Here is a 22,992-nt window from a genome sequence, read left to right as displayed (position 1 = left end):
GAGTAAATCAGGCTTAAGTGGGCATTAGCAATATCTACACGCTTTGTTTTCAAGGTACCAGATCAGACACACATGTCTCGTCTTCAGTAACAGCATGCATGCGTCTGGTCTTGGAAGAGCAAAAAAAAAAAAACACTACAAAATACCACTTTACATACAGTGTCTCCCAATCAAGCTCTGTGCAATTTTATTATATACAATTTGCTTTCAACACTCCTATAATCTATCATTGCTTTAGGGTGGCACAGGGCATAGTAACTCTAGAAAAGCAAGGAAATATAAATAATGAAACGGCAAAACATGATGATACAAAAAAAAAGAGAAAACAGTGATATGGAGAGTAATAAAGGAAAGGTCAACTTAAACACAAAGAACATACATTTAAGTTAAGCAACAATATCAACATCACACCACCCCCCCCCCTCTTACTGTATGTATGAAGTGGTGTCATCATGGCAAAGTCTTTAAGTCTGATATGCTCAACCTTTTGCGACAAATTTCCATGGAAACAACACGTAGGCAGAATGTCCTATCCTGTTGTCGCAAGCCTTGTTGTCAAGGTACAGTTTGCAACCAGGTCCGTCCAGGCTACATTTTCCATCCATTTTGACTCCATACATTGATCCACCCCCCCCCCCCCCCCCCCTCTCGTTCCCTTCTCGCTGTGAAGGCATTCAGGTGAGTTTCTCTTTATAGTTCAGTGGAAAACACATACACACTCATCTCCCTTACACGATGTTCTTGGTAGCGTTCTCGTTCAGTCTCTCCATGTAGTTCCGGAGCTCCTGCGAGTCGACCCCCAGCTGGACATCCGGACACACCCACTTTATATCACCGCCGGTCTGCACCAGCGCCAGCGGGCTCAGCACGGGGCATCCGTTGCTGGGCCTGACGTTGGCGAAGGTGGTGAACTTGACCCTCTTCCTCTTGGTGGTGGGCGAGTTGAGCGACTCGCTCCTGTGGTCCCTTCCGGACGAGCCGCAGCCGCTGTTGCCGCGCAGGGCCCCGCCGTTGAGCAGCTGGCTTCCTTCCTCCAGGGAGCCGTGTGCGCCCAACTCCTCTTGCTGCTGCTGTTGGAGGCACAGTCCCTCTTCCTGGCCCAGCCAGACCCAGTCGTGGGCGTGTGCGGGCATGGCCTCGGGGGTCTCTATGGAGATGTGCTTGCTCCTGTACTTGTAGGCATAGGAGATGCAGTTTATGAGGAAGACCAGGATGGCCAGACAGAACACGCCGAGCAGGGCGTACATGCCGATCTCCAGGTCCGTCAGGCCCCGGCGGGACGACGCGTCCTCCTCGGCGCCGCTGCCGTGACCCGGAGGGACCGCCGCCGCCACCACCGCCTGGTTCGGGTACTCGGAGAAGTCCCCCCCCCCCGGCACCCCCCTCCCCCCACTGTCAGGGGCCGAGAGGCGGCCCCCGTTTGGCCTCACCACCGGCATGTGGCCCTTGACGGTCGTGGCCCCCCGGTTCACGATTCCCGCCTCCATGTCCGAGAAAGACCCGCCGTAGTACGGGGAGTCGGGGTGCAGGGTCTTCTGGCGGTCTCCTCCCCCCGGCGGCCGGTTGAAAGGCTGCTCGGGCGGGCGGCCAACCCGCACGCGCACGTTCCCCACGCCGGCGGCCAGGACCGTCCGGCGCTTGTTCCCCTTCTGACACGCCTCGGACTGGCTCATCTCCACGCGCACCAGCAGCCCCTGGCCCTCGCCCTCGGCGACGACGACGGGCCACTTCCACGCCGCGTCGCGCCGCACCGCCACCACCTGTTCGTCCAGAGACGTCGCCGAGAGGATAAAGTGGGCGGGGTCGTAACTGTCCAGAGGAGTCACGGAGCCGTCGCTGAACTGGAGCCAAGCGCTGAGGAGGGACTCCTGGGTAGACAAGAATCACACACACAAACACACAATGAGTTATGAGGCTCGCCTCTCTGCGTCTGCTACACACGGAGGAATACAAATAAATAATAAAAAAATATTTATAATCAAATGCTGTATTATGCTCACACCCACGTTGAACTGCCGATCCAATGCCTATAATTTATTCCCATATATGGAGATCTCTGTAACTGTCAGTCCATGCAGAGCCATAGAGTATAGACAGAGTTACGACATTGAGGGGGGGGGCAGAAAACAGCCTGGTCACGTGGTTCATGTAGCCCATATAGACTCCAATGCATTCTGTAAACGTCCGGTACAAACCAATAGAAGTCTATGTGCTAAGAGCCGCCATTGGACTGGCCCCATGAAGTGAACGGCGTTGTCATAACTCTGTCTTAAATAACTATAGCGCCATTGCCGAAGATCATTGTCAATTGAAGCCTACTTTTGATACCGACGCGTAACGCCATTGCCGAAGATTAATGGCAATTGCGCTTTTATAGTGCATTCGATAGATCGAGCCATAATGCTACTTACGTTAGCCGGTTAGCTAGCTGTTGTTAGCACAGCACTGGATCGCCCATATTAGATCATCGTCGCCATAATAATCCATTCTATCCGTTTCTTTCAATCGCCTGCATCTCCTATTCCTTGTCCCAGGTGGCATTTTGGTCAAAACAGCGTTTCTTTGACGGCACAGAGCCGGCGATGTGGAGCTCTCCAGTGCACCGGCATAGATCGATCATGTAAACAAGGCCTGTCTCGGCTCCGTCGAGCGTCCTGGGATAAGCTACTTCCGGTAGACTTGAACTCTGGCTTTTCAAAATAAGAGCTCAAATTAATAAAATGCTGGCGTGAATTAAGAGTTAAGGTGGTTGCACACGGGACGCGTTTATTCCCCCCGGAAAACAAACAAACAGCTAAAAATCCGAAAAACGCAGCAGTGTGCAGGGGACCTTTACTCTATGGCTCTGAATCCAAACGCAGCAGTGTGCAGGGGACCTTTACTCTATGGCTCTGAATCCATCCAGGGGACCTTTACTCTATGGCTCTGAATCCAAACGCAGCAGTGTGCAGGGGACCTTTACTCTATGGCTCTGAATCCATCCAGGGGACCTTTACTCTATGGCTCTGAATCCAAACGCAGCAGTGTGCAGGGGACCTTTACTCTATGGCTCTGAATCCAAACGCAGCAGTGTGCAGGGGACCTTTACTCTATGGCTCTGAATCCAAACGCAGCAGTGTGCAGGGGACCTTTACTCTATGGCTCTGAATCCATCCAGGGGACCTTTACTCTATGGCTCTGAATCCATCCAGGGGACCTTTACTCTATGGCTCTGAATCCATCCAGGGGACCTTTACTCTATGGCTCTGAATCCATCCAGGGGACCTTTACTCTATGGCTCTGAATCCATCCAGGGGACCTTTACTCTATGGCTCTGAATCCATCCAGGGGACCTTTACTCTATGGCTCTGAATCCATCCAGGGGACCTTTACTCTATGGCTCTGAATCCATCCAGGGGACCTTTACTCTATGGCTCTGAATCCATCCAGGGGACCTTTACTCTATGGCTCTGAATCCATCCAGGGGACCTTTACTCTATGGCTCTGAATCCATGTGCCTTTAATGCCCATTTATGGACTTCCCTAATGTCATATGCCCATCTCAGCCGTCAGTCAGCATGACATATGCCATTTTTATACTAGAGGGTCGGAGTTCAGCCCACTTCGCCTCTATATCCTGTATATATACACGCGCGCACACACGCACGCACACACACACGCACACGCACACACACACACACACACACACACACACACACACACACACACACACACACACACACACACACACACACACACACACACACACACACACACACACACACACACAATATATACAGTATGCAAATTAAATCACATTCAGGAACTGCAGAAGTGCAACTGATGGTGTCGTGAAAAAAACAAGGCAAACCGAATGTACTGTAGGGTGGAGGAGGTCGTGGCAGAGATTGACGTTTCCAGACAAGGCCCCTTGGCACGAGGACGTCAACTCTTAAATGCCACAAGCGATATGCAGTGATGTAAATAGGTTTTCAATGTAATGAGTCCCGGGATGCAGGGGTGGTCTTTTAGATGAGTCCCAGGGACATTTGATGAGTCCCACTTCAGCAACGTTTAATAGTCATATTTTGCCATTTTTACAAATTGCAGCATTTCACTCCCATTTCATTTTATATGGTTATAATGTGGTATTCATATAGAAAACGAAGAAGAAAGTATTATTATAACTAAAGCTAGCAAAATAAATTAGAATTAAAAAAAAAGCTCTACATTTATACTACATACATATTTCATATGATTTTGGCTATATGAAATCTATAATAATTCTGCCAGTTTTAACTGTTAATAAAATGTTATGTTGTTTTCATTACACAATACAAAATAAAAATGAATGCTACAAAACTAACCTGGAGATTAAGTAGAAGCAGTCATGGAGGAGGTAGGCTGTGCACATCATCATCATTAGCAGATGATGATGTTAGATTTAGAAAATAGGGTTGCTAATATCTTCTGTTGCCTTGCAGTTGGCTTTGGCACTTCTTTTTTGGGGGGGTGGGGTGGGGGGGCATGTTAATCTGTGGTGGCACCGGTCCACAACGCACAACATACAACAGTGTCGGCGTTTGTTACACAATGTGTGTTTCCCATTCAATCGGGTCTACTCGTTTGTCATGCTCAAAAATGTTCCCCTGTCTTTCTGTCGGAGGCAGCGCCGTGTAGATGAGAGAGTTGCGACAACTCCGTTCACTGTTTATTCACGGAGCTTCATGAGTCACTGAACGGTGTGTTGTCGTCACTCTCTCTCTCTAAACGGCTCTGGTCTCCAGGCTGCGCTCTGAGCAAGATGGCGGCGCCCGTCAGACTGTGTTGTTGTTAGAAACTAGTGGTTCTACAACGATTCCTACGTGGATTTTATCATTTATAATGTAGGATGAGGTCGCATGCGGCCGTGCAAAATGATCGTGTCCGTAGATTATTTATTGTTTTACCGCTTTTTTCCCCCCGCGATTTATTTTTCTTTTCCACGTGGATTATTATTACTGTACTCAGCATGTACACGCATCCCATGGACGCAGAGGTTGTTAGTCTATTGCGGCCCAAAACTATAAAGTGCGTTTTGGGACGCAAAACGCACCCTAGTTACATCACTGGATATGCACATCACGTGATACCTGTTTGAGAGCATGCATGACCTCCTGTGTGGTGGCGGTGGCCAGGATGGCCCTGTCGCTCCCTGGGCTGAGCTGAAGGGACAGTGAGAGACCAGACACCAGCTGAACTCCCAGCTCCGTCACGCTGACTCTGTCCTCCATCACCCTGAAGCTCTTCTCGGCCAGGACCGACGAGGACAGAGGGGACAGCACCTGAAACACGCACGGCACGCGCACACACGCGCACACACACACACACACGCACACGCACACGCACACACACACACACACACACACACACACACACACACACACACACACACACACACACACACACACACACACACACACAGTCTGGGGATGACGTTTTATTTTATCACAAAGACTAATTTACCATTTCCGTGCAATGCTAACCGCTTTGTGTGTATATATCTATGCCAGTGCAGCAGATCAACTCATCAAAGGCACCGCTCACTTCACACAAGGGTGATTTTATTTACTGTGTTTGATGACGACACCACGGCAGGTATAATAGTATAGTAGATAGTAGGTACAGTAGAGTATACAGACTTTTCATTGAAATTCAGTCGTCATGGCGTTTATTGCAGTCATAAGAACACAAGAAAGCACAGCAGACATTAATAGTTGGACAAGTATAAAAACTAGAGCTGGGACTAGATTAAAAAAAATAATCTAATTAATCAGAGGCTTTGCGATTAATTAATCTAGATTAATCGCATTTTAATCGCATATCAATATTCAACCCGAGAACAGCGAGAAACCTTTTTTTTTTAATGTTTTTTGGTATCCCATTGAATCAATGAATAGTGACTACAGGATACCACTCATTTTCAACATTTTACTGTCATTAATATACCTGTTGTGGAAATAATAATAAAAAGTCACCCCATTCTGTGTTGCCTAGAACTGGAGGTCTGAAAAAAAATTAGTAACAGTAACAAGTACATCTCAGTGACATCACAAAGCTGTACTTACTTCATATTGTTACTGTTTTTTGTCAGACCTCCAGTTCTAGGCAACACAAAATGGGTTGACTTTTTATTATTTCCAGTTTTCAGTACTATAGAAAAGCGCCCAGTGAGAAACGTTCCGCGGTGAAAAAAAAGGTGCGATTAATGTATCTGTAGTTAATCGCGATTAATTTTTCTGTAGTTAATGAATCTAAATTAATCGCAATTAGTCCCGGCCCTAATAAAAACATGTATTATTAAAACACTTTCCCCGCCAGCATTAATTCATTCATTCACCCGTATACCGCCAGCATTTTTTTCAAGTGCAACCCTTATTTTGAAGGATCCACGGGACCCCCAGTAACCGGAACCGGATGTTATACCCACGACGTGTGTTGTGACGGAGCCGATATTTTACTTTCGCTTTCAGAGCACACTTCTTTGGCTATATATGCCGTCGAATAAAGCTGCTTTTGACCCAGGGACGCACTCCGGGAAAGGAATCGGAGAGAACGGCATTTGAAAGGAACATAAAACAACAGCGAGTGTACGCACGCGGCGGTCAAGACCGCCGGTTCATTCATTACCATAGCAACCTGATGCTAATGTAAGTAGCATTGCGACGCGAGCCATCATAAAAAGGACCCTTTGTAGATCTACGGAAATGGCGGTGATTGTACAGGCGCTGATTGCCTCTTCTTCCACTTTTCGGTTTCTTGCAGAAAACCATCCCCGATTGGCAGAAACCAAAAAGTGGAAGAGCCAATCAACGCCTTGTCAATCACAGGGCACTGAGCGCAGAAGCCGGATTGGCTCTTCCATGCTTTGGTTTTCTGCAAAACGCCTACCCAGCGCTTCATGGGGTCCGCAGGAGACACCTGATACTGTGAGGTCACACGACTGGTGCAGGTTTAACATGCAGGCTATAGGGACAGGGTTTAACATGCAGGCTATAGGGACAGGGTTTAACATGCAGGCTATAGGGACAGGGATTAACATGCAGGCTATAGGGACAGGGTTTAACATGCAGGCTATAGGGACAGGGTTTAACATGCAGGCTATAGGGACAGGGATTAACATGCAGGCTATAGGGACAGGGTTTAACATGCAGGCTATAGGGACAGGGTTTAACATGCAGGCTATAGGGACAGGGTTTAACATGCAGGCTATAGGGACAGGGTTTAACATGCAGGCTATAGGGACAGGGTTTAACATGCAGGCTATAGGGACAGGTTTAACATACAGGCTATAGGGACAGGGTTTAACATGCCGGCTATAGGGACAGGGATTAACATGCAGGCTATAGGGACAGGGATTAACATGCAGGCTATAGGGACAGGGTTTAACATGCAGGCTATGCAGGGACAGGGTTTAACATGCAGGCTATGCAGGGACAGGGATTGACAATCATGTGCCCTTCTTGCCAGTGGTGGAGAAAAAGTACTCAATTGTTTTACTTAAGTAAAAGTACCAATACTGCAGTTTAGAAGTAAAAGTATTGAATTGAAAATGTACTTGAGTAAAAGTAAAAGTGTTCATATTGCAGAATGTCCCATTTCACAAGTTCAAAATGTGTAGAAAATCTATTGAAAATAGCTGATCTACAAGCTCACAATGTGTTGCAACACGACGCATTGTGAGCTTGTAAATCGGCTATTTTCAAATGGCTGAAATGTATAGGGTTGAAGTGGTTAATGTATGTTTTCTAATCAAAATTAAAATCTCCAAAGTAACTAGTAGTAACTAAAGTTTTCAAATAACTGTAGTGGAGTAAAAGTAAAAATTTTGCCTCTGAGAGATGTAGTGGAGTAGAAGTAAAAGTACTGGAAATTGGAAATACTCAAGTAAAGTACAAATACCTCAAAATTGTACTTAAGTACAGTACTTAAGTAAAATTATACTTAGTTACTTTCCACCACATGTCTAACATTTTGCAATTGATGAAAGTTCATAGCCACTTCAGATGCAGGCAAGATTTCAGGTGAGTTGCAGTAGCACATTTTCACATTCGGAATTTATAGATCCTCATCTTACAATAAATTATTTTGCCAAATGCAGTCCACTTACAAATCCTTCTCCAACAATAACTCCCCAACTTAATAATAAACCACCTTTTGTAATGGTGACACTTCTCTCATTAACAGTACACACACACACACACACACACACACACACACACACACACACACACACACACACACACACACACACACACACACACACACACACACACACACACACACAGTACAGTTCCAATACTGTACAGTTCAAGAAATGCTACAGAGCCATAACAGTCCTACTTAGCACACTCATTACATGACTCCCCTGTGCTAAAAATATAATGCAACCAATACAATGCTATAATCATTCTAGAAATATTCGGCCCATGAGGAAAATGACCTAACATGCTTGAGGAAGCACAAACGAACACAAATACAGGTCCATAGTTACACATTCACATAATGCCCCCCCCCCCCCCCCCCCGCCAAAAAATAAAACCTGCAGCACACAGCACACATCTACGCAAACCATCTACGCCTCACTGATACATCCTCCACCTCCCTTCCCAGAGCTGCTGCATGGTGGTAGACATGTATAAACAGCAGTGATGTTGAGATACGAGATGGGAAGCCCTCCCATCCGCTCCAATTAGGACCCCGGCCCCTGGACCATGCAGCCAACCCCCACATCTCCACGTTTACCCGTGCTATAATGAACTGTCAGCACTGATCACCTGCTCATCTGTACACGCTCCTTTTCCCCTGTTTTCCTCCACTCCCTTTAGCATCCAACCCTTTACTCCTGTTCTTCCCACATTGGCTGACATCGCTAACCTTGAATGCTAAACGCACTGATAAAGTCACCGAGGGCTCAGAGCTGGCAGCTGCAGTTTAATCATATACCTCTAAGCTAAGGGCAAAGGTGATCATGTTTATTTAACAATGGTTACTGGTGCATTTTGTAAAGCGTCCTTGGGTTCACGAACGGGGTTAAATAAAAAGCTATTATTATTGTTATTAATTGTTTGGAGTGCACGGTGAACGTTTGATGGTAGAAGTGTAATGTTTAATGTTAATATACTACACATTTTAATAATGCTACGAATGTGCTGGTCGAAGGTTGCGCTGTAATAATTATTCATATTTCACGAGAGAAATTATACAGTAACCTCTCTCAACAAAGGCGCAGCACTCCATGTACATTTGGCTTTTACTTATGAAAATGTTCCAAACTTGACTAATAAAACAAACAATATACTCATTACAATTAAAATGATAATACCACATTTTCGAAAGTGAGAACATTTTACCCTTCTAAAAATAAGACTATGCTGTAAGGCTTACTGCCAATGTAAGTTTGGTTAGTTAAATTCATGCATGGGGAAAAGCACTGACTTAGATGTGAGAAAAATGTGAATAACACTCTTCACGAGGTGCCTGGCATTCCAAGCTTGGCCCCTTCTACAAGTTATCACTGGGCATTTCCACCTATAAACCCTGCTTTGTTTGACTGGGGTAAAACTTGCTTTTTTCACTGCACACCAAATCTCTTTGGCAAAAAAGAACGTCTATTCAAAGAACGAGTACACGTAAACGCTTAGAAATGCGGTATAAACAAAACCGTTTCAATTTCAAAATGGCTATGGAGTCTAATGTTTTATATACAGTTCATCACACCGTGGCAAAGACACACTCGTTATAGGTCAAAGTGAAATCCACAAGAAATTGAAAGGTGACCTCCAGTCTCCGTGGAGGCCTAAACCATCGGAGGAGTGGATATAATAGAATGCATGCCTCCAGGAACACATCCACCTGAAAAGAACACAGAGCTGTGTGAAGAAATCGGAATGATGAAGTTGACGGGGAAAAAAAAATGTTTAGTTTGTGTAGGCAGTTGAGGACTATAATATGTTCTTAGAAAAAATATTATTTTAATAGAATTGACCTATAGCTAAGCCCCTCCCCAAACTGCTATCTATGGTCCAATCAAAGCTAAGCATATTTTTGTTTTATTTAACCTTTATTTAACCAGCAAAAACCACATTGAGACTGAAGTCTCAAGAGGCAAAATAAGTGACACGGCTCTGCCAGTAACAATAAATACAACACAAAAAACAGGACAATTAACATACAATGCTCATAAATACAGAACCCCCTACCGAAGATCAAAGGGAGAACAGGAACGTCTAGTAACGCAACCAATTACTAATAAATAAAAACTAAGCAACGAAATGTGCTAGTAAACTAAAAAGCAAGAGAACATTAATGCATTTTGCATTTGCATAACATGGTTTAGACAAACCTCTCCACAAATAGTTTTTGTGACTTCCCCCCCAGGAGGAAGTCACTAATGTTGCTCTGGAGCTCTCTGGTGGAGCTGTTGCCCCCGCGACCAGACTACGGATAAGCGGTTGAAGATGGACGGATGGATGGATGGATGGATACGGCAGGCCTTGTTGACGGAATTGGAAAAGATTTTGAAGGTCTAGTTAAAAACATTAACCAGTATTTAATGTGTAAAATCCATAATATTTACAGGGGAATGAATGAGCCCGGCTGGAAAGTGTCCAAGTGGGAGTGTCTATAAGTGGTAGAGGGCGGGGCTTTGCCAAAGGTGAATTGTGTCCGGGTAGCTCAATCGGTATAGTGCCTTTCGACCACAAGGTCATGGGTTTGATCGCTCGGCTTGATGTCGTGCGGTATAGTACTGGGAGCTGATGGCAGGTGTTGCGCTCCACCTCAGCAATCCAACTCCCAGAGTGTCTATATAGCGCATTGAACCTGGGATAGACTCCCTCCCACACATGGCTGATACGGACAATAATTCTCAGTTGAGGTGAGCAATGGCCCTTAATTGTTATCTACAAGCAGGGGTCTTCAACAGAGGGTCCGGGTCCCCAAGGGGTCCTCCAGTGCCGCGGCTTATAGGCATACGCACATCATGTTCACGTTCATGGAGGTAGACGTATACCGTGGTGTGCGTAACGTGGGTCAAGCCTGACCTCAAATTTGAGACCGCTCTCAACTTCCGCTCACTCGAGCCATTGAGTTATAATGGTACTTCGGCGGTCTTCCAGGTGCTTCAAAATGCCACATGGTGCAACTTCTATTGAAATGAATAGCAGGGGGGGCGGGCGAGGCTGTCGCTCCCGGTCCTCACTCTATCCTTTACAACTCTATGGGCAGCACGCCAAGGGGGCATCAAAATGTGCCATGCAAGCCGATCCTCATAATAATATTTTTCTCAGAATGCTGATTCTACACTAACACTCCCACGATTTATCTCAAAGGCAGTTCGTTCTGCTATTTTGAGATGGTCACCCTATTGATACATTTGAAATTAAATATTTTGTCTCCATTATCGTGCAGAGTAATTAAGATGGCAGAATGCATTACTTTGCTGTTTAGCTATACCGCACAGAGTCACAAAGTAAATACATTTAAATTGTGTTAAAGGGGCAGTTTTGTCAATATTTAATTTGAATCCTGTTGTTGTATTGGGAGAAGGACGTGAAAAAGACTTTCCAATGGCTCCCGTCTCTGGAAACTAAGCTTCTTGTAGATCCTGCAAAACCTTCGCTAGTCTATTAGCAGGTTTAACCATTCCGGAGCAGGAACCCCTTTTGGTGTTTTAAGCATTATGTTATACTTTAGCTATTGATTGAAATAGCAGATCTACAAGCTCATAGCGCGGCACTGAGTGCCGCGCTATGAGCTTGTAGGTCCGCAATACGAGCTTGTAGGTCTGCTATTTTTGAACAATTGTGAAAATGTGGCGCAAATCTTTGAATATAATGCTTTCACAGCAAACGTTTTTAACTCATATCTTTGCTTGTGGGGGGACACATCTTTTCAGATGGGGGTCCGCAGCCAAATACAGATAATTCCGGGGGTCCTTGACATGAAAAAGGTTGAGCACCACTGAAACAAAAGTTAAATAATGTGTTTTCTGTTTCTGACCATGATATTCCTTGTGGGTGACCATTTCTATTCATAAGATCTCCGTGCAGTGATTACAATTCAAATGGAGGGGGCGGCACTCTTGTTTGAAGTTTGAGCTACAATCACTGCAGTGAAGCAAAGGCCATTTTTGCAATCAAATACAACTTCACGGTCTCTCTAACAACATAGTCAATACACATCTGAGCCAACAGCTAATGGAGGAAAGAGAGAATCGACTGAGTGTGTACATGTCTGTGTGTGCTACTTGCAAATAAAGCTACAGAGTAGAAGAGTATATTATATTAATTAATTATACGTATTGTACCGTTTATGCATTTAAGCTATCCGATTCCTGAATGAAACTGTGTGTGTGTGTGTGTGTGTGTGTCTGTGTCTGTGTCTGTGTGTGTGTGTGTGTGTATGTGTGTGTGTGTGTGTGTGTGTGTGTGTGTGTGTGTGTGTGTGTGTGTGTGTGTGTGTGTGTGTGTGTGTGTGTGTGTGTGTGTGTGTGTGTGTGTGTGTGTGTGTGTGTGCGTGCGATAATAACTTTGAGGTGAGATTCATCATTGACATTAACTGGGCCTATTGTCATGTAGTCAAACAAGCTGTTACTTCCATTTGTCAATCTCAAAAAGGTTTAAATCCCAACTCCTGACATAAGAGCACTTTACTTACGCACGTTACTTTAGGAAGAGATTAGGATTCAGGTCCATACATGGCTTCCACAACGGGGATGTTTTGCATTCTCATAAAGGCCAGATCAATGGTGTTTTATAGGGGAAATGGGCACCAACAACCGCCACCTTTACTAAGTCCAACAGACACCGTCCATTTCATAGTTTTTACTTGATCGCTTTCAAGCCAATGATTTACTTCACCTCTGCCCCCTCTTCCAATAGCTCTTTCTCACTTGATTTGTCTTGATTACACTCACTGATTGAGACAGTACTTGCTCCCCCCCCCTACCCCATTTCAATCGATCAACTAAAAAGGTAAAATCGAATAAGTTAGGTCCTCTCTGGAGAAAGCGCTGAATGACAAAATGTACAGTCTGTAAGTCAACATTCTATGGAGACGTTGATGACGTTGGTGGCCTAAATGCTTTTCCAGTGGGAGTCACATGGTTTGACCAAACATTTGTGTTTGATTGCTGATTGCTGGTGGTGTTCTGCCCCTCCCCCCATCAAACAAAAATGTTTGGTCAAACCATGTGACTCCCATTGGAAAAGCATTGTGGTGGCCTAAAAAAACAAAAAAAAAACGACCAAACATTTGTTTGATCAGTGTTTGATACTAAAGAACATATGTGACCAAATTTGACTGATTGTCTGCCATTGGATTTTTTTTAATTTTAGTTTTTTCATGTCATGAAAGCAGGGAATCAAAAATCAAATTGATATATTGGTTGTTCAGTTTGACCCACCAGTTTTGGAGATATGGCTTATGGCTACATGTTTCAGCATTTATTTCATATTTACATGTCGATTTCAGCTCTGACACTTATTTCAGACATGCTCTAGTATTGTGAAGAGTCTGCCTGTGCTATTAACTCATTTTGGGGAAAAAAAGGTTTTTCTCCTCTGGTGAAAAGCTGGAATTTGCTCTCAGTCAAATCTGGTCACATATGTTCTGTGCTCTGCCTGTGTTTGATGGCCCGCTCCAATGCTTTTCAAATGGGAGCCACATGGTTTGACCAAACATTTGTGTTTGATGGCTGTGTTCTGTCCCCCTCCCCTCCATCAAACACAAATGTTTGGTCAAACCATGTGACCCCCGGCCCAGGCCGTAGCGTAACGGTCTGGGCACCGGACTGGTGATCCAGTCGCGGTGTGCCGCGGGTTCGACTCCCGGACCCGACACGGCCTTTACCGCATGTCATCCCCCCATCTCTCTCCCGTTTCCTGTCAGCCTACTTTCTATCCCTTAAAAAATCAATAAAGGCGTAAGCCGCAAAAAAATATCTTAAAAAAAAAAAAAAAAACCATGTGACTCCCATTGGAAAAGCATTGAGGCGGCCATCAAACACATTTTTGTCAACATTCCATTTTTTGCCACGGACGGACCTACAAAATGAGTGGACGATAATATTGCCAGAAACACATACATGGACAGCCCTGAATGAACAGGTCTGTAACTCTGAGAGTGTTGAACACATACATAGACAGCCCTGAATGAACAGGTCTGTAACTCTGAGAGTGTTGAACACATACATAGACAGCCCTGAATGAACAGGTCTGTAACTCTGAGAGTGTTGAACACATACATAGACAGCCCTGAATGACCACAACAGGTCTGTAACTCTGAGAGTGTTGAACACATACATAGACAGCCCTGAATGACCACAACAGGTCTGTAACTCTGAGAGTGTTGAACACATACATAGACAGCCCTGAATGAACAGGTCTGTAACTCTGAGAGTGTTGAACACATACATAGACAGCCCTGAATGAACAGGTCTGTAACTCTGAGAGTGTTGAACACATACATAGACAGCCCTGAATGAACAGGTCTGTAACTCTGAGAGTGTTGAACACATACATAGACAGCCCTGAATGAACAGGTCTGTAACTCTGAGAGTGTTGAACACATACATAGACAGCCCTGAATGACCACAACAGGTCTGTAACTCTGAGAGTGTTGAACACATACATAGACAGCCCTGAATGACCACAACAGGTCTGTAACTCTGAGAGTGTTGAACACATACATAGACAGCCCTGAATGACCACAACAGGTCTGTAACTCTGAGAGTGTGGGAAAAACTAGGCCTATATTAAATTGTTTATAGGATCAATACAAGTAAATTAATACATGATAACCCTTCCACAGTATAGTAGCTTTTTCATATTTTCTATTATTTTGCAAATTTTCCTACATAATGCCTCATTTGCATATTTAACCCATTTTGACCTGGGAACGATTCTACAAATGTCTTCTACATCTTGACAGTTTTCTGAAAAAGGTATGTTTCCGTGTCAGTCGTTCTTCGATTTTTCAAAAATAGCAGACCTACAAGCTCGTAGCGCGCCACTCGCTATGAGCTTGTAGATCTGTTATTTTTCAATAGCTAAAGCATAACATAATGCTAACACCAAAAAGGGTCACCCGCCCAAAATGGGTTAAAAAATTGTAATACCATAAATAATTGTCTGCGTGTAAGTAATCAATTGGGGAAGTGTCATGGTGATAACAATCTAATATAGGTATATGGTTTTTCCCACTTAATTCACAATTAATGGTCCAATTTTGGAGCTCATGGACTAAGAACCACAAAGAACTGAACCGGTTCCAACCGGTGGAAAAGGGGCCTCAGAGTTATGGAGGTCTTTGCAAATGAACAAATTTGAGAACCACTAGTGCTAGTTGGGACCCCTAATGTGCCTGTAGTGTGTCACACATAAATAACTGTCATATACTTATTCTGAATAAAACCCGCGAGACGTGACATTCAGTATAAAGTGGGCGTTATGATCAAAATAAGAACATTATAATGGTGTGTGAACATGTTGGTGACCCCTGAAACCAACCTAAGGGGTAGGGACAGAAATCCCGTAAGAGGGCACTTTTGGACAGAAACAGCAAAACGCGACGTGTTGAGAGCTTGTAGGTCAGCTATTCTTGGGGCGCAACCCAGCACTCTTTAGCTAGTAGAGATGCGGTGTATATATATACGATATGGATTTCTCAAACGCAAAAAATACTGTGTTCAAGTTCAGGAGACTTCGGGCGGAAAAAAAAGCAAATCTCCTTGAATGCTGCCTTTCCGGCCAGTGTTGCCAACTTAGCGGATTTGTCGCCATATTTAGCTTCTTTCCAGACCCCCCTAGCGACTTAATTAGTGAAAAGCTTCTGGCGAGAAATTTAGCTACTTTTTCTGGTGAATTGGGGATAAATCGTGTTGACAGTCGCCAGAGATAAAAACCCTCATTTTTATAAATTTTCCTTCTCAGCCTAAAAAAAAAGAAAAAAAAACTCGGCGCGTCTGGCTCAGTGGTTTCCTCGTCTCGGCTCGGTTATGTGCACATAACCGAGCCGAGTCGAGGAAGCCACTGAGCTCTGCTGTGACAGCAGAGTAATCTAGTAAGAGAGAGTAATGACACTCCCGTAGTCCCGTTGACTCACATTGTAACAATGGAATGAATGCGATCATCATCATCATGGTGTGCTTACACCCAGAGCAAGAAAGGAGGAAGCAAAGCACTGGCAGTGGCAGCTCACTTTAGTCTGCTAGTAAAAATAAAATACACACGCAAATGCATAAAGTATTAACCTTCTAACTCCTGTATGGATCAGAACAAAATAGCGTTCTAAACGTTAGTTGAATTGAGGTATGTTTTTTTTTAATTACAATGCGTTTAAACGAGCAGCAAATTTTCCGAGTTCAGACAGCACAGAGGGCTCTGACTGAAACTAAACTAACGCTGTCGCTGGCGTGTCGAAAAACCCCTACACATTAACCACGCCCCACTGCCCCAGCGACGGATCCATGAATCAGTTAATTATATATATTCTGAAAAATAAAAGTTTCAGTGGTTTTTTTTCCAAAGTGGTCTCGGGGGAGGGGCCAGACAAAGTATGGTCCAATACAATTAAATTCCTGTTAACAAAATACAAATTTTGTTTTGATGTCAGTTTGATGTGAAGTTTCATGGCGATATCCAACTTTGTCACGTCACGTATCAGCAAGAGATGATACAAAGTGCACATAAATGACAAATGTTTTTCTGGGCTGGCTACATATTTTCGTTGCTAGGGTCGTCTAAAAGTCGCTAGGGACGCTAAAAAGTCGCTAGGGGCGGCGCGCGCTACGCGCGCGCAAGGGCGCGCGCTGCGCGCGCGCATATCCCACCTCTAGCTACTTTTAGCTACTTTTCGAGGAGCCACTAGCTATTTCCGTTACTGGGGAGTTGGCAACACTGTTTCCGGCACATACGGTATATGGCATGGAAGGAAAGGAGTGGCATTTGCGTTTCTTTTTTCACCTGCATAGTATATAAACGCTGCATTCGTGTGGTCTGGAGAGGGCAGTTGTTTTACAGACGGGGCTAAAGCCCCCTTTGATGTTTGATGTGTGCACAATGTCCTTGCGCTCTCCCTCAACACCATGTGCTCCCCATGCAGGGACGTGTGCTCGAGGCCCTGCTGTGGCCTTGTTGTCACTGTCTGTAACAATACGTCGTCCGTTTGTTGACAACACGTTTCAAAACGGCAACAAGAAGGGACAACTCCGGAGGAGGTACTGTAAACCAGTGTTGTTTTCGTCGACTAAAACTAAGACGAAAAATGTTCGTCGACTACCTTTTCCACTGAAGAAAACTAAATGGAAACTAAATTAAAACTATGCTATGGTGACTAAAACTAAGACTAAATATACTGACAATTTCGTCAACAAATAAACACTAGACTAAAATGTTAGGAAGGGACTAGTGGACAACAGATCCAGTATAAGTCATTTTACACTTGGTTGCATTCTGAAAATAGCCGATCTACAAGCTCACAACGCGTTGTGAGCTTGTAGATCGGCTATTTTCAGCAAGTGTAAAATAAGTCATTATGACGGCAACAAGGCCCGCAAAAATACATTTTAGAAATGTTATGACATTTAGTCGACTAAAACTAGACTAACAGTAATACATTCCAGGTGACTAAAATGTGACTAAGACTAAGTGAAAACTATTTAGGAGACTATGACTAAAACTAAAATAGAAATTTGCTGCCAAAAACAACACTGCTGTAAACCTGTCGCTGTACGGTGCCAGGACAAAAGCCTTCTTCTTTTTTTTTGAACGAGGAGAGGATAGTGTGGATTCCTGTAAGTGACAACAGGGAGGACCTATACTGTGTTATACAACCCCACTCATGATGAAATGGAACACTAGTGGAGAGGCTGAGCAGTTGCAAGTATACCGGCTCGATGTGCACATCACTAAAGACTTCATTGTCATGAACACAGTAAAAAAATGTCATTGCACATAATATGTGCAATGAAATGTTTTTTTATTTTTTTATACATATAGTATATAGTATATTATACTTGTATAGTGTATGTAGTTATGTAGCAGAATCCAGTTAAGTGAACGTTTCGTGAAGATTCTTGTAAACCATGTTTTTTCTGTTCTATGGACCCTAGAGGACACAAAAAAAACGGTTTACATTTTTTCCCCCCACCCTAACAATATTTTATCACCATGGCAATACATGGCAATGTGTAGCAATATTTTGTGTCTGTCTGTATTTCTGTCGACATCATATCTCCAAATCTGCCAGGCCGATTTACACGAAATTTGGTCCAGGAGTGTATGATGTGCTGTAGAAGACCCCCAAAAAAGATCACCACGATCGGCCCATAGGTGGCGCTATAGCAACAAATTCAAAAGGCAAATTTATGACTATTCACAAACTACTTGTCCAATTTCAATGAAAATTACTGGGTTCATGCACCAAGGGCTTCTGCACAATCCATGCAAATGTGATCATAATACACCCATAGATGGCGCTCCAGGCTCCAGTAACCCATTTAAGAAGTAAATGCATGAGCTTCAAAAATTACCAGAATGATTTTCATGAAATTAAACAAAGGATGAAGACACTGCTTTTAAAAGTGCACAAAGCAATATTTATTTATATAATCAACAATAACTTAAAGCTTCACCATGCTTGGGTGTGTTAATCTGGTTATGAACAAGATTCATAAAGGAGAAGGTGCCATTTCTGGCTTAACCACTGATCCTCAGGGTCTGCTGAAATACTGTCTGAGTACCCCAGTACTAGCAAGACTGGCTGGTGAAACTGAGCGCCTACTTAACATAGCTGATGCCAACCCAAAGAAGCATCACCAACACTCAGCAACTAGAAATGCACGACAGGAGAAATCTGTGAAACAACTCAAGGATGTGTTGACCAGCGCAAACCCCTTCTGTCCTCCAGAAAACGATGATGAAGTTGAAAATAAGTTAGTCAACTTTGTTTCCAAACAAATAATGACAACAGCAGTGCAGAGCCATGTCTTGGACATTGGGTTACGAGGGAGCAGAGCACTTGAAACTTTTGTGAATGAGAGGGTCAGAGGGGAAAAGAACATGTGGGACAAAATGACGAAGCTGAAGTATCTGACCTGGAAAGATGGATGCAAAACTATCAAGCTTAAGGCATCATCTGAAATAGTCAGCTTGAAAGCAACAAACTCCTTGTTTGTTCGCTTGCTTCTCGTTGCCAAGTCCTCAAGAGAACTGGACCTGCAGAACATTGTGGGAACACACACATTTGCTGATCACAATGCCAGCTTAATTAAGTCTGATGGTTCTCTGTTGCAGACTACAGCCAAGTCTGCCCTCATCCATGAATTGGAAGGAGTGGTTTCAGAGATGGAATCTAATGAAGAATCCATAGACATGCAGAGTAGCCCATCTGCAGAAGTGTTGACCAGTATCTTGATTGACGGCATGGCTGTCATGCAGGAGATGGTTGTTCGGAAAGGTGAAATAAAATGTTGCAGAGATCTTGCAGAATGTTTCACTCGGAGTGTTGACATAAAGGCGCAAGGCTACACAGATCTATACTTGCTATTTGACAACTATACAGTGACAAACTCCATGAAGGACAGAACAAGACATCTCCGTACAGCAGGAAGAGCACAAGAAACAAATAGAGGATAACACACCAGTCAAAGACTTCAAGGCTTTCCTCGGAAGCAAGGAAACCAAGGCCAACCTCGTCCTCTACCTTGCACAAAAAGCTGTTGATCTTTGCAAGCTACCAATCACAACACACACACAAGGGTGTCATGTCCACAAACACAAAAATGGTGAACATCACAAGTACACAAGAAGAGGCGGATATACGTTACTGGTTATGTATGCCGCAGCAGTGAGTCGTTTAGGTAAAATGCCACATATATACTCATGTGACACTGATGTTTTGGTACTTGCCCTTCGAAGGGTACCAGACCTTCAACCAGAGAGTGCAATCATCATGGGCACAGGAGATCAAAGACGGACGATAAAACTCAGACCAATCTACACGGCCATTGGCCCCAAACGAGCAGCCGCATTGCCAGGATTCCACACGCTCACTGGTTGCGATACCACTGGTCACATCCGAGGAAAAGGTAAATCTTCCTGCTTCAAATCGTTCATGAAGACTGGTGATGATGTTCTCCATGCACTTGCTGAACTTGGTGTTGGCCCTCATCCATCCTTGGACGTGTTAGCCGGTTGTGAAAAGTTTGTGTGTCAGCTCTTCAAACCTGGGTTTGAATCAGCTGAAGTACTTCGGTGGCACATGTTTAAACAGCTCAAGGGCAATCAGGGTGTTGAAAAGATATGTCCAACAATTTACAATTTACAATTTAGGCATTTAGCAGACGCTCTTAATCCAGAGCGACTTACATTTAAGAAAGAACAAAAGCATGGGAATACATCACATAAAAGCATTTATCATGAAACATGCGTAAGCTAAGAAAGTAACAGTGGAATATCTATATAATGAAACTATACATACACTATACATATAAACTATACATAATTTACTACTATGCTATACATATGTACTATGGCGTGCTATGACTATATACAATACAATTATAGTGCTGTCTACATAACATGCTATAAGTCTGTGTCAAATGCTATCTAAGCCAACAGAAATGCTATCTAAGGGGTTAGGGTAAGTGCTATGGGCCATGATGGATCCAACGCAAGGGTCCATCGTCGAACACATTCTGCGAGCACATTGGCAAGCCAATGTATGGGCACAAGACATCGTTGCTGAGCCACAGGTTTTAGATCCATTTCTTTAGGATGGAAGCAACAAGATGATGGAAGGTGTGTCCCTGTAGTCTCAAAGGTTCCACCTGCACCAGAGGCCGTTGTTGAACTCGTCAAGTGTGCATGTGTTGCCAGCAAGTGTAGCGGCCGCTGTTCTTGCAAACTTAATAACCTTCCATTCACAGAGCTCTGCAAATGTGAGACTGCTGAGGGTTCATGTGATAATCATACAAAAGATGATGCTGAGAGTGATGACGATGATACCTACAGTGATTCTTTGTACAGTTGAGCATGACACGTTCGTAAATAAACCCTTTGATTTGAAATAAAACTGTCCGTTACTGATTATTCAAGGTTTTTGTGGAAAATTGGTCAGGTAGCACCTTGTGAAATTGCATATTGAATCTGTTGTTGTAGCGCCACCTATTGGTGGATTGTGGTCAAACTTTCTGGGCTTGTGCTTCAGCCCATGGTACAACAACCTAGCCAATGTCATTGAAATTGGACAAGTAGTTTGTGAATAATCATGAATTTTCGTTTTGAATTTGGTGCTGTAGCGCCACCTATGGGCCGATCGTGGTGAAATTTTTATGGGGTCTTCCAGAGCACATCATACACTCCTGGACCACATTTGGTGTAAATCGGCCTGGCAGATTTGGAGATATGATGTCGACAGAAATACAGACAGACACAAAATATTGCTACACATTGCCATGTATTGCCATGGTGATAAAATATTGTTAGGGCGGGGGAAAAAAATGTAAACCGTTTTTTTTGTGTCCTCTAGGGTCCATAGAACAGAAAAAACATGGTTTACAAGAATCTTCACGAAACGTTCACTTAATTACACAATGACATACACTAGTATGAGTGACTGACAAGTGCAACGTCTTTCATCTTGAACATGAACACAGTACTAAAAAGACCAAAAGAGCCGAACGCTCATTCAATTTGACCCTGGTGTTTCCCCATCATTGTTTTGAACCGGTCGTTTGAGTGGGGGCGAGGATGTTAACGGAGATAGGGGGGGAAAATAAATGCTATCTGGGGGGGGGGGGTTTGTGGTGCAAATCGTGTATCAACTATTGTGGTCGTATATAGCTGATGAAAACAAGAGAGGATGTGGTCCTGGTCTGAAAAAGGTGGCAGAACTATACAACAAAAGAAAAGAGAGACAAGGATAACAAGCATAAACACGCATAGCGAGTCTAACCGAGTAGTTCGACTCTCGGAAACCATGGGGGAACAACGGAACTAAAAGAGGAGCAAGAGAGAAAAGAAAACAGATTGAACTGCACCTGCAGTGACTGGGGGACTTGCTGTCAGGCATTTAGAGCCCATGTGGCCCTAACCATTTGGCCATCATGTCATGTTGAGGTGATTAATACAGAGGTGGATAGAATCCTCGGCTCGCAGTTTGTTAGTTTAAGTTTGATAGCCTATACTGCTCCTCCAGAGAGATGGGGGTCAGCGGCCAAATACATATAATTCTATAGGGGTCCTTGACATTAAATAGTTTGAGAACCACTGACATAGAAACATGGGTTTAGAAGGCATTTGTAGAATCGTTCCCAGGTCAAAATGGGTTGAAGGGGCACATCCAGTCAGTTACTGTGCCAAATGTATTCATGCTCGGAGGTAGATGCAACACATGACCTACAGTATACAGTGTCAGTACAGTTGGTAACCTAGATGAGTGTTTGAGGTATGATTGAGAATTCATACTCAGGGATTCATTAACCTTAGATAAAAGACAAATTGTGTCTCGTAAAAGGTACTGTAGAATATGCCTCCTTAAAGACAATTAACAGTACTATGATCAAAAGGAAAATCCATCATAGACACATAGGGCTCTAACGTCGTATGCCATGCCTTACCTGCAAGTATTAAACATTCACATCCGTGAATTATACTCATTTAGGAGCTTCCACTATGCGTAAACGTTATCTTCCGGCCACACACAGCCGACCATTCATTTTGCCGACTCCTATATTTGCGGTTGGAGGTGTGTCTGTACGCGTTCCCTATATTCGCTATCTTATACACACAGGTTCAGGACAACGGAAAGTGCCTCTTCAAACCACCCGAACGCACTCCTGAGACCTGGAGAGTTGGAGCTGCCTCGGCTTGACGCATGCACGTTGCAGAACATTCACAGCTCAGAAGGTCTCGTTCTGCCTTTAAATCTCCACAAATCTCTGATTGTAATTTCCCAATAATCAGCAGA

At 43.9% G+C, this 22,992-nt stretch overlaps 1 protein-coding gene across 1 annotated transcript in view; it reads right to left on the bottom strand.

The window, feature by feature from the left end:
- Positions 1-728: 728 nt before the first annotated feature.
- The window catches only part of LOC310878841 (transmembrane protein 132C-like), a gene marked incomplete at both ends in the record, with an annotated part of 240,058 nt that continues 217,794 nt past the window's right edge, over positions 729-22,992 (bottom strand). The window contains 2 exons of the mRNA XM_083793256.1: positions 729-1,868; positions 5,112-5,303. Of these exons, the coding sequence (XP_083649382.1) occupies positions 729-1,868; positions 5,112-5,303 (1,332 nt within the window). The remainder of the gene's footprint in view (positions 1,869-5,111; positions 5,304-22,992) is intronic.

This window comes from Protomyctophum parallelum (assembly GCF_964188405.1).
Source record: "Protomyctophum parallelum genome assembly, chromosome: 21".
NCBI classification, from domain to species: Eukaryota; Metazoa; Chordata; class Actinopteri; order Myctophiformes; family Myctophidae; genus Protomyctophum; species Protomyctophum parallelum.
Note: the sequence above shows the minus strand (reverse complement) of the source record. Positions and strands in the feature narration are given on the sequence as shown.